The sequence below is a fragment of the Neoarius graeffei genome, chromosome 6 (assembly GCF_027579695.1).
Source record: "Neoarius graeffei isolate fNeoGra1 chromosome 6, fNeoGra1.pri, whole genome shotgun sequence".
NCBI classification, from domain to species: Eukaryota; Metazoa; Chordata; class Actinopteri; order Siluriformes; family Ariidae; genus Neoarius; species Neoarius graeffei.
Genome location: NC_083574.1, coordinates 40,210,064 through 40,223,040, shown reverse-complemented (window position 1 = coordinate 40,223,040; position 12,977 = coordinate 40,210,064). Strand labels below are relative to the sequence as shown.

General features: G+C 42.3%; 1 protein-coding gene across 9 annotated transcripts in view; it reads left to right on the top strand.

Annotated features, from left to right (window-relative positions):
* elapor2a (endosome-lysosome associated apoptosis and autophagy regulator family member 2a) overlaps positions 1-12,977 on the top strand; it is a 150,955-nt gene that overhangs the window by 63,513 nt on the left and 74,465 nt on the right. The window contains exon 22 of one of the 9 annotated variants that reach the window (XM_060923638.1): positions 321-1,518. The exons of the other annotated variants lie outside the window; for them this stretch is intronic. Coding sequence (XP_060779621.1) covers positions 321-389 — 69 coding nt within the window. The 3' untranslated portion in view covers positions 390-1,518. Of the gene's footprint in view, positions 1-320; positions 1,519-12,977 lie in introns of those variants that run through there. 9 annotated transcript variants of the gene reach the window in all.

Below are 12,977 nucleotides of genomic sequence, written 5' to 3'. Positions count from 1 at the left end.
TGAGAGCATTGGGATTTTCAGCAAACAAAAGAGCTCAGTATTGAGTAATGATGCCCTTGAGCTGTGTAGGCATGTTGCCGGGCTCTGACTCCGTTGGTGGTAGATTCCTTCCTTTCTTTTCCTGTCCGCAGGCACACACTTCATGAATACAGTTGAATGTGTGCGCTGGTTGTCTAGGTAACATGCGGCGATGCTGCCTCGTCCTTGGGCTGGATAAGGGCCGTGCTTTTGGAAGCGAGCTGACCTCATGGGCCAGGGTCCAGCTCCGTGCGCCTGGCTACATTTGTTCCACCATGTAAACTGCATGTCGCTGTTTCTAGGGCAACGAGCAGAGCTCCGAGGCTGTCCAGCTGAAATCCTCCCACCAGGAGAAATGGGTGTGGGGATAGAGGGAGGAGGAAGAGCAAAAGAGACATGGTGGATGGATGGATGGATGGATAGACACTTTGAAGCCAGCAGTCTTCACTTGAGAATGTGTACGCATGCAGTGGCACTAAGCCAGGCAGTGGAAGAGCTTTGGAGAAAAGAGCTGTGGGGATTTGGGCCAGAAGAACAGAAAAGCAGAGCCTGTAAGACAGTTCTGTTTGATGTCATTATCATGTCGCTGTGCAGTCTGCCTGTCTGTTGGGTTGTGTGTCTCCTATTGTAATATTATTATAATACCATTTAGGATTTGGGACTTGATTAGAAGGGTTATGGTACGTTGGGCTGCACACAAATGCTGAAACAATTATAAAATATTTGAAAATAGCATCGACATGAAAAATACCAGCTGTGTTTGAATGTGATACTCTGATAACAGTGGAATGAAGTCCAGACGCTCCAAATCAACTGAACAAGTGAAATGCAACCCAAAGAAATCCACTGTAATCGCACTTCTCTTAATTAAATACTCAAAATATCTTCATCAGACATAAAAGTGTATGTTATAAATTGGGGATCTGTGTGTTGGAAGAATTAACTTGTCAGCTTTGGTACCCAGTTGATGAAACGCAATCAGGGTTCACTGATTCAAGTTGTGGGGCCTCATGTACAAATGTTGCATATGCTCAAAAATGTCACGTACGCCATCTTTCATGCTCATGGTCGGATGTACGAAAAGTGAAATGAATGTGAAATGAGTGTGTACATTCCTCCAAGCCAAATTCCTATCTTGTGTACGCACATTTCTAATGGTTTTGGTCAGTTGGCGACACTTAGGCCCTATTTATACTTGGTTTTAAAATGCGTCTTGGGTGATTGGGTCACAAGTCGACAGCTTTACATACAAGTCTAAACGACCGCCAAGATGCATTGTGATCTGATCACTCGAACCACTTGCCGAGGTGGTCTGAGATGCATTTGACCACATATCTTTTGTAGTGTAAATACTAATGCGTCCTGATGCATCCCAGACAGCGATATGACAGGAAAATATGCCATCAGTGCAGGACGTTGTGGTTGGTTTGGTGACAGTGGTTGGAGTGCAAGAAAATAATGACCGTATGTTTCAGGTTGGGGCGGCACGGTGGTGTAATGGTTAGCGCTGTCGCCTCACAGCAAGAAGGTCCTGGGTTCGAGCCCCGTGGCTGGCGAGGGCCTTTCTGTGCGGAGTTTGCATGTTCTCCCCGTGTCTGCGTGGGTTTCCTCCGGGTGCTCCGGTTTCCCCCACAGTCCAAAGACATGCAGGTTAGGTTAACTGGTGACTCTAAATTGACCGTAGGTGTGAATGTGAGTGTGGATGGTTGTCTGTGTCTATGTGTCAGCCCTGTGATGACCTGGCGATTTGTCCAGGGTGTACCCCGCCTTTCGCCTGTAGTCAGCTGGGATAGGCTCCAGCTTGCCTGCGACCCTGTAGAACAGGATAAAGCGGCTAGAGATAATGAGATGAGATGAGATGTTTCAGGTTTTGTAACATAACTATGCACAGGGCCCTTTCACCTTGTTTAAGAAGAAGCCTTTATTTGTCACATGCACACTCAAGCACAGTGAAATTTGTCCTCTACATTTAACCCATCTGAAGCAGTGAACACATACACATATAGCAGTGGGCAGCTACGGTATGCTACAGCACCCAGGGAGCAGTTGAGGGTTATGCACCTTGCTCAAGTAACCTAACTGCATGTCTGGACTGTGGGGGAAACTGGAGCACCTGGAGGAAGCCCACGCAGAGATGGGGAGAACATGCAAACTCCACACAGAAAGGCCCCCATCAGCTGCTGGGCTTGAACCCAGAACCTTCTTGCTGTGAGGCGACAGTACTAACCACTACACCACCGTGCCGCCCTAGTGGAAGTGATGAAGGCAGGAAAGAAATCTGAACACAAGTGGTTACACCTTGGAGACGAATAATACACACAAGTGTAAACAGTGATGTGTCTAAGCTGTCCACTTGTGATCCGATTACCCAAGACACATTTTAAAACCAAGTGTAAACAGGGCCTTAGAGGTGATGCAGTGAAACTACGAACATTAGGATTTGTTTTATGAGTCTGCCGCACTGTCTATTTGAAAATAAATAAATCACACTATAAATTGGGATGCCTACTTGGTAACCTATAGCATTGTATCTTACACAATTTTTTAAAATCTGGTCTGCTATTCCATACCTAAAGCCTATTCGAAATATAAATCTAGTAGGTTAGCCAAATAAATGGAAGTTTCTTTCACTTCATTGCGATCTTGTAGGCAACCAGAGTCTCCCTCACAAACTGTCAGTACTCCTGTAAGAACAGAGTCACTCACAACAGAGGCAGCTCTCTGTTGAAACAGCGTGAGTTCCTCAACTTCTGCCCCTCCGCCCGTTCTGGCCACACTTTGGTGGTGGGCAGCAGTCCTCCGCTTCACGTTGACCTTAATGTTAGACCACTTCTTTTTTACCACGCGGTTCTCCAACCTCACTGAATTAGGCAATAATAATAATAAGCTACATTTATATAGCACTTTTCACAATCCCAAGGTCGCTTTACACGGGGAAAAAATTAACAGCCTCCACCACACTCCCTTTTTTTCTTTTATTATTAATGCCAGAGGACAGAGTGCCAAATCAAATCTTTTTTTTTCTTTTCCTGGACTCTACCTCTGAAAGTAGCACCTCCACCTCGCACTTGCTGAAATGTTTTTTTTTTTTTGGCTAACTCGCTGCTTGCTTTTGCCATTTTTCCTGAATCTGAAGAGAGGTGAAGCTCTCATTAGCATATTAAAATTGGTGTAGTTGAGAGAGCAGAGAGGGTGGAGTGTGGTGCTTGTGCTTGTGCACTCAATGTCACGTTGATGGGAAGCCGTAAGCCTGCCTGCACACTGCTTTAAATTCATACACGTGAATTTATTGGTGTGTAGGTAGCTTTCCAGCTTCCTGTGTGCGTATGCTGTGTTTCAGTATGAATTCTACACAAAGCCTGTAGAAGAGCTGCAGTCCGGAAAAGCTTTACTCGATCTAACTTTGTACACTGCAAAAAATGGCCTTTCAAAAATAAGAAATAAAAGATTAAAACAAAGCATATTTGCTTGAATCAGGTGAAAATAATCTGCCAGTGGAACTAGTCAAATTTGACTTGGTAAGATTTCTTAAAGTAAGATGAAAAATCTAACCTGTTTTTAGATGAAATAATTCCAAAATAAGATTGGGGAACTTATTATGCGAGATCTGATTCACTCAAAATAATCAAAATAGTTCTTATAACAAGATCGTACTTCTTACATTTAGCCATTCAAGTCATTTTTATTTATTTCATTTTAAGGGTATTTCACTTAAAGGTCCCATGGCATGGTGGTTTGTTGATGCTTTAAACGGGCTCGTGGAGGCTTCCGGATGTTATATCCGCAGCCTTTCTCGAAATGAACCCTCGGTATGTAGATATAGCCTCCTGGGAGAAAGCCCCATTTCAGCGCTTTTCCCAGTGCGTCATTTTGCTAATGAGAAGCAGGAGGCGGGGAAGGGTAGAGGGTGGGGGCAGGCCATGGGGGGAGGGGGAGGGGCTTGACCAAGCTGCACGCACACATACTCGCTGCTATCAGCGCCTGTAGCCACGCTGCTAAGACAAAACCCCATTCTCCCTCGGACTCCTTTCGTAAACTCAACGTGACACAGAGAACAGAGAGTGAGAGTGTTCGGAGTGGTAGTTTACGAACGTATAATACCCTAGGCTTGAACACGCACTCCATAACCAAAGAGGATAGAAGCAGCAACTACAGCAACATATCGCTTATCCAACAGAAGACATGCATTGCGGAGCAATAGTCAAACATAAGCTCATAAGTTACAGTCAATTTCCAGACTAAACTCAGTTTAACAGAGCATGCTGCATGCTCTTTAGTTTTGTAGCGCAGATTACCTGGCTAACTGCAGGAAGCGGTTAGCTGCACAGCTAATGTAGCCATTGCTAGGCTAACGCACCGATTTTAAAACACGGCAAAATGACCAGTTATACACTTACTTGCTCGGTGTTTGTTGCTGATGCGGCAGGGATGCTTGGTACGGACCCAGGCTTCAGTGACAGTTGATGTGCAAAACCTGCCCTGTACTGTCCCAAGTTGTGGAAACATTCCTCAGGAAAATGCTTCCGACAAACATACACCGTCTTAGGTAGACTCGACAGCGTATTATTGAAGTAAATAAAATTAAGCCACTGTGTCTTCAGGGTCTCTCCCGTCGGCAGTAAAAACAGACTCTTTTCTGTGTTGTCACATCCATGTACAGCGCAATTTCCATGTTTCACTCGCTTAGGTGATGCCATGTTGTTGTGTCCTCTATGGTCTCCTCACTACAACTGGGCGGGCAATCCATACAGTGGGTGGGAATCCAGAGGGGGGGCGTGGGGATCATCTCCCTTGCTGACGTAGTAAAGGGAAGAGCTTATCAACGTGCCGTTTTGACGCGCCATTCTCAAATGTTGGGCATAGTTTGGTTTACAGATTATGAAATTTCTAGCCACTGGGATGACTTAAGAAGGTCAGAGGAACTCATTTTAACGTTAAAAAACCTCAGAAAGTGAAAATTTCATGCCATGGGACCTTTAAATTCATGACAAAGTCTTAGCAGTAGAAACTGAATTTAAGAAAATATACTAATATTAGGATTGTTAAATTCTACAACTAAGCATTGCTAGCTTAAAAGATTCTCCTTTTGTGACCTGTAATTAGTAAAATACTCTAGATATGAGACCAGAGACCATCTTGAATCAAGTTGACGACACGTGTAGCATTGCAACAAGTTTATTTTTTTTTTCCCATTTCAACATTCAAACATTAAAACATCTCTTAAGATTCCACTTCCCCAGGACCTCAGGCACCAAAAAAAAAAAAAAAAGTCTACGCATTTTGACTTACAGTGCTTACACAACACCAAAGCAACAGTGCAGTGTACGAGGGGTTTACAAGATCAGGCACAAAAAAACCCCAACCAAACAAACAAAAAAAACCCACTGAACTTAACTCACAGCATTCCAAAAAGCCCTCACTAAAACGCCCTCCACTCACTCATAGCCTTTTTGAAGGCACTTGTCTGGTCTCGAGTCTGTACAGCATCTAGAAGGAGCTCACTCTGAATGACTGAGAAACAGTCGCAGTAAACTTAGGATCTGTAAGCTGGAGTTGAATTGTAATGAAAGATTTCAGTAAAGTTCATTTATTCCCAAAACAAGCATACTTTGTTTTTTTTTCTTGAAACAAGATGAACCGCATTTGACAAATGTCCAAAATGTACTTACTTGTTTTAAAAAAAACGTTTTATTTTCAAAGGTGCTCCAAATAAGACTTTTTCAAGACATTTTGTCTCTACAAGATTTTCAAGATGGACTGTCTAAAAACTAGCCTTTCTAGCTAAATAAGGTTTTGCTTGTTGGGCAATTATGTCTTATAATAAGGGTGGCTAGATGTTTTGATTTGAAAATAGACAAATAAACTTTCTAAGATTTTTATTTTTTGCAGTGTAGGACTTTTCAAGCAGGAAAATCATCCAATCCAGCTTGAATTGAGCTCTCTAGGACTGGATCTCATCTAAACATACAGTGAGGCCCAAAAGTATGAGACCAGTCAGGGATTTTTGTTTCCTCTTAAAACTGAAAATAAATTCAACATATGAACATGTTAAATATTCAAGATGAAAGATTCTGCTCTATTTCTAGGCCACTTTTTAAACTGAAGCTAATGATCATGTTAACCCCAGTGTTCACAGTTTCACTGAGACGTATCCCTTCCATTGATGCATGTGTACTGATGGATTTGATCTAACATCAGGTTTTTCGCAAACTTGTGGAGGTCATGCCAGCTTGAGTCCACGTTGTCATTAAAGCACAATTTATGTACATATTTCTAAGATTACATGTTATGTTTCAATTTGTTGCTGATTATCAAAAATGCTTGGAGTGAAATGAAAGTCATACCGTTGTGGTGAACTGAAATGTGGGGTTTCCTGATTTGGGTTTTGATAATAAATTACAATTTGCACTGAAATTGTGTCATTATTTTCTGTGGTGGCTTTTGAACTTTATTTTTGTATTAAGAACACATATAACCTTTTTTTCCTTTATTTCTTTTAAAGCTAGACGGCCTTTCGATTTCATAAAATCGGTGAAATTTAGTTCCGTCTGAAATTTGGTCATTGTGATAGATGTTTATTTCTGTAATATCTCAAAAAGAAACAGGCCATTCTGTGGTTGGGAAGTTATTTAATTTGAGGGGATTCCTGATCAAATACAGCACCCTCCACAATTATTGGCACCCCTCATTAAGATATGTTCTTAGGCTTTTAATAAATTCATTTTAAAAAAAAATATATAGGACAACAGTGCAAAAAAAGAAAAAAATCCAACCTTTAATTCAAGTGCATTTATTCAGTGGGAAAAAAAATCCCACATTAAGAAATAATTATTTTACATGAAATCATGTGTGCCACAATTATTGGCACCCCTGATGTTAATACTTTGTACAACTCCCTTTTGCCAACAAGACAGCACTAAATATTCTCCTATAACATTTCACAAGATGGGAGAATACAGAGAGAGGGATATTCTACCATTCCTCTTTGTGCAATCTCTCTAAATCATCCAGAGTCCTGGGTCCTCTCCTATGCACTCTCCTCTTCAGCTCACCCCACAGGTTTTCAATTGGGTTGAGGTCTGGGGACTGAGATGGCCATGGGAGGAGCTTGATTTTGTGTCTGGTGAACCATTTTTGTGTAGATTTGGCTATATGCTTAGGGTCATTATCTTGCTGAAAGACCCAGTGATGACCCATCTTCAGCTTTCGGGCAGAGGCCACCAGATTTTGATTTAAAATGTCCTGGTATTTCAAAGAGTTCATGATGCCATGCACCCTAACAAGGTTCCCGGGGCCTTTGGAAGAGAAACAGGCCCACAGCATCACCGATCCTCCCTCGTACTTCACAGTGGCCATGAGGTGCTTTTCCGCATACTCATCTTTTGTGACGTATTAGAGTGTTTGTTGCCAAAAAGCTCTATCTTGGTCTCATCTGACCAAAGCACACGGTCCCAGTTGAAGTCCCAGTACCGCTTAGCAAACTCCAGACGTTTACGTTTATGCTTGTGAGAAAAGGCTTTTTTCGTGCATGGCTCCCAAACAGCTTGTTGGCATGTACATAGCGCCTGATGGTTGTTATGGAGACTTTGTGACCCTAAGATGCTACTCTTTGATGCAATTCTCTAACAGTGAGCTTTAGAGAACTTTTTACTTCTCTTACCATCCTCCTCACTGTGCGTGGTGGCAAGACAAACTTGCATCCTCGTCCAGGCTTGTTTGCCACTGTTCCAGTTGTTTTAAACTTCTTGATGATTCCTCTGACTGTAGATATGGGCAGGTGTAGGCGAGTGGCTATTTTCTTGTTGCCATTGCCTGACTTATGAAGGTCGACACACATTTGCCTTACTTGAATGGTGTGTTCTCTTGTCTTTCCCATGTTAGAGTGGATAAGAGAAATAGGCCTCTGTGTCACATTATATTTATACCCCAGGGAAACAGGATGTGATGAATTACTAAATAAAGGTTCCTAGGTACTCTGATCAACTTTATAAACTACAGTAGAAATGACAGAAATGCTTAAATTACATTTATTTTCTAGGAATTGTTATGGGTGCCAATAATTGTGGAACAGGTGATTTTATGAAAAATAATTATTTCTTAGTCAGGGATTTTTTTTTTAAATTCACTTGAGTTAAGGGTTATATTTTCTACAATTTTCAGTGTGAGATTATGCTTCTGCAATAAAAATTGAATTTATTTTAAGGCTTTTAACACATCTTAACCAGGGGTGCCAATAATTGTGGAGGGCGCTGTAATGTGCATGAAATCGCTCACTTCGTGCAGTCAAACAGACAGGAAGTCCGTGTGCGCATGCGCAGGTTTACCTTGCTGCATTACTGCCATCTGCAGGTTTACCTTGACCGTGCACTGACAGTTACTTCTTTCTTCTTCTTTTGGGTTTTACGGCAGCTGGCATCCACAGTGTTGCATTACTGCCATCTACAGGTTTACCTTTGACCGTGCACTGACGGTTACATCATTCTGTCGCTAAACGAACAGCTGATCACACCGAGGTGCTCGCTGACCGCCGATATTTATTAGTTTGGTTCTGCGTTTCCTTTCCTTCGCAACATAACGTCTTTTCTTCTCGCTTTCCGTTACTGTAGTCCATCTTTCACGTTTCATTCGCACACTCACGCCCTCCGTTTTTCTCTCCTGTTTCAAATCTGTATCCCACAATGCCTTGTGTGAACAGGGAAAGCCCAACACGTCATGCATGATGTAGTATCTTGTATTGGGTCATGGTGAAGCAGGAAAAAATAGCAGAGAATTTAGGGCCACATGGCACTAAATTCATTAATTGTTCTATTTTAAAAAAAACTCATAAAATTGGAAGTCTGTGATTCAAATTCAGTAGCTTAACAAAAATAATTGGGTGTCAGGGAAAATTCTTTTCATTACCTACACTTGCAAAATCTGAAAGGCAGTCTACCTTTAAATTTCTGGCTCTTTCCTCACTCCAAATGCCATCTTGTATACAACTCGACATCCAGCTCTCGCAGCACACTGAGATTGGACTGAAATAGACTGACTGAAAACCTGAGAAATTGCAATCCTGCTGTTATTTTTTTAATAAAACCCTTCACAAGGTCCATTAGAGAATCATAGAGAACAGAGGAAGTGCAATTCACAGATTCCACCCAAAAACTCACACCTCTGCCAACCACACACGAACTCTCACTCACACTCGCTCACCTGTCCTCTTTTTCCTCAGAAGAAGCGTTGTAGTTGATAAAAGGGTGGCTTTTCAAAGGTTTCAGCACTTCCAATACATTACTCCGGCTGGAAAATCCCCAGAAAAAATTTTTGCACTCCATTTTCTCTGCTCATATTTAATGCTCAGACCACTTTATAGAAACTCAGCTGGACATCAGCAGAATAATTCACAGCAGAAAGAAGTTTCTGAAGAAAGAGCTGGCGGCTTTTTGTCACTGCAAGACACGAGTTGTCAAGCAGAAATAAGTTTATGGAGAGCTTATGGATATTGTATGGATACACTATATCCTTCACAACTAATTTTTTGCTCCTCACCTTCACCATATATACTGTATATAAGCATGTAACCAAATGCACTCCATGCACTAGGCTTGGTGATGTACTTCTGCCTCCAAACCATGCTGCTAGTCAGTTCTGGTCTACAGTGCCTTGCAAAAGTATTCATCCCCCTTGGTGTTTGTCCTGTTTTGTTGCATTACAAGCTGGAATTAAAATGGACTTTTGGAGGATTAGCACCATTTGATTTACACAACATACCTACCACTTTAAAGGTGCACATTGCTTTTTTTTATTGTGACACAAACAATAATTAAGATGAAAAAACAGAAATCTGGAATGTGCATAAGTATTCACCCCCTTTCGTATGAAACCCCTAAATAAGAGCTGGTCCAACCAATTCACTTCATCTCATTCATCTCATCTCATTATCTCTAGCTGCTTTATCCTGTTCTACAGGGTCGCAGGCGAGCTGGAGCCTATCCCAGCTGACTACGGGCGAAAGGCGGGGTACACCCTGGACAAATCGCCAGGTCATCACAGCGCTGACACATAGACACAGACAACCATTCACACTCACATTCACACCTATGGTCAATTTAGAGTCACCAGTTAACCTAACCTGCATGTCTTTGGACTGTGGGGGAAACCGGAGCACCCGGAGGAAACCCACACAGACACAGGGAGAACATGCAAACTCCACACAGAAAGGCCCTCGCTGGCCACGGGGCTTGAACCCGGACCTTCTTGCTGTGAGGCGACAGCGCTAACTACTACACCACCATGCCGCCCCAATTCACTTCATAAGTCACATAATTTATTGATAAAGAGCCACCTGTGTACAAAGTGTCACATGATCTGTCACATGATGTCTGTATAAATCAACCTGTTCTGGAAGGACCCTGACTCTGCAACACAACTAAGGAAGCAACATGAAAGCCAAGGAGCCTCCAAACAGGTCAGAGACAAAGTTGTGGAGAAGTATAGATCAGGGTTGGGTCATAAAAAATATCCCAAACTTTGAATATCCCTGGGAGCACCATTAAATCCATTACAGCAAAATGGAAAGAATATGGCACCACTACAAACCTGACAAGAGAAGTCCGCCCACCAAAACTCACAGACCGGGCAAGGAGGGCAACAAAGACACCAAAGATGATGCAACAGAGATGCAACAAAGACACCAAAGATAACACTGAAGGATCTGCAAAGATCCAGAGTGGAGATGGGAGTATCTGTCCATAGGACCACTTTAAGCTGTACACTCCACAGAGTGGGGCTTTATGGAAGAGTGGCCAGAAAAAAGTCATTGCTTAAAAAATCACATTTGGAGTTTGCCCAACAGCATGTGGCAGACTCCCCAAACACATGGAAGAAGAGTCTCTGGTCAAATGAGATGTAAATTGATCTTTTTGACCATCATGGGAAATGCCATGTGTGGTGCAAACCCATCACCCTGAGAACACCATCCTTACAATGAAGCATGGTGGTGGCAGTATCATGCTGTGGGGATGTTTTTCATCTGCAGGGACAAGAAAGCTGATCAGAACTGAAGGAAAGATGGATGGCACTAAATACAGGGCAATTCTGGAGGAAAACCTGTTTGAGTCAGCCAGAGGTTTGAGACTGGGACGAAGGTTCACGTTCCAGCAGGACAATGACCCTAAACATACTGCTGAAGCTGCACTGGAGTGGTTTAAAGGGAAACATTTAAATGTCTTGGAATGGCCTAGTCAAAGCCCAGACCTCAATCCAATTGAGAATCTGTGGCATAACTTGAAGATTGCTGTACCGTACACCAACGCAACCCATCTAACTTGAAGGAGTTGGAGCAGTTTTGCCTTGAGGAATGAGCACAAATCCCAGTGGCCAGATGTGCTAAGCTAATAGAGACATACCCCAAGAGACTTGCAGCTGTAATCGCAGCAAAAGGTGGCTCTATAAAGTATTGATTTGGGGGGGAATATCTATGCACACTCCAGATTTCTGTTTTTTCATCTTAATTATAGTTTGTGTCACAATAAAAGAACAACGTGCACTTTTAAAGTTGTAGGCACGTTGTGTAAATCAAATGGTGCTAACCCCCCGAAAATCCATTTTAATTCCAGCTTGTAATGCAACAAAACAGGACAAACACTAAGGGGGATGAATACTTTTGCAAGGCACTGTATTTGTTTACTAAGAGCTAGCAAGATAGAGAGCTCTTGATAGTGTTCTACTTTAAGCTATTTCACCATGAGTGTATGCAAGATGATGTTCAAGATGGTACATTTTCAAAAACAGGAGAAGAAATACTCCAAGCATTGCTGTGTCCCACCTTGTTCGGCATCACCTAAAAATAATAATGTACACACATTCCCGTCTTATCCTGATTAACCTGATCAAATTATCTGACAAATCAAATTAGGTGTGATAAAGCAGGGAAACAAAGAAAACATTGAAGTTGGTGTGCCCTGAGGAATAAACTTAGCTGATGCTCAACTGAACTGATCCCCACTGAAACTCATTGATCTGTAGCACAAGGCTCTCACACTGGCCTGCCTTGACAGCCTGTCTTTATTAGACACTGAATAAAATAACAGATACAAGTCTGTTTAGCATTAAAGCTGTACTAATCACGCCAACACATCTTAGATATACATGATACTTTATGCATAGCAAGTAACATCAGGTAGCATAACAGTGGTTAACAACAAGACTAACATTAGTTGTCAACTCAAAATGCCAAAAATAGCTCAGGCTAATACCAAACGCTGGTTAAGAAAACGTTATAATGTAATTGAGACTTAATACCAGATAAAGCACATAGCATTACCTAATGTTTACAGATAGGTTAGTTAATATGAGCAAACGTATATAACAAATGCTAGCATTTGATGTTAGCTAGTGTTAAGCCTGGTGCACACGGGCGATTTTCCGTCGCTTGGTCATGCAACTTTTTGATGCAAGCGAAAAATTGCTTTGTGTGCGGATATTTGCGACGGTGATTTTTTGTTGCTTGCGATAGATTGCAAGTATCAAACATGCTTGATATTTTGCGACAAAAAAATCACCAGTCGCTGACTTGTTGCAGAGATATCACCGCGTGTGCATGGCTTTGCAATAACAAAGCAATCACCTCCAAAGGTTAAGCTAATCCCTGCCCGTGAAGTAGTCACATGATTTCCATGTGACTTGCATCCCCCTCCCCAAATTGCCCACTGGTTGCAGATAATGCACACATGCAGCTACCCGAGAGGGGAAACTTCATCTCATTATCTCTAGTCGCTTTATCCTTCTACAGGGTCGCAGGCAAGCTGGAGCCTATCCCAGCTGACTACGGGCGAAAGGCGGGGTACACCCTGGACAAGTCGCCAGGTCATCACAGGGCTGACACATAGACACAGACAACCATTCACACTCACATTCACACCTACGCTCAATTTAGAGTCACCAGTTAACCTAACCTGCATGTCTTTGGACTGTGG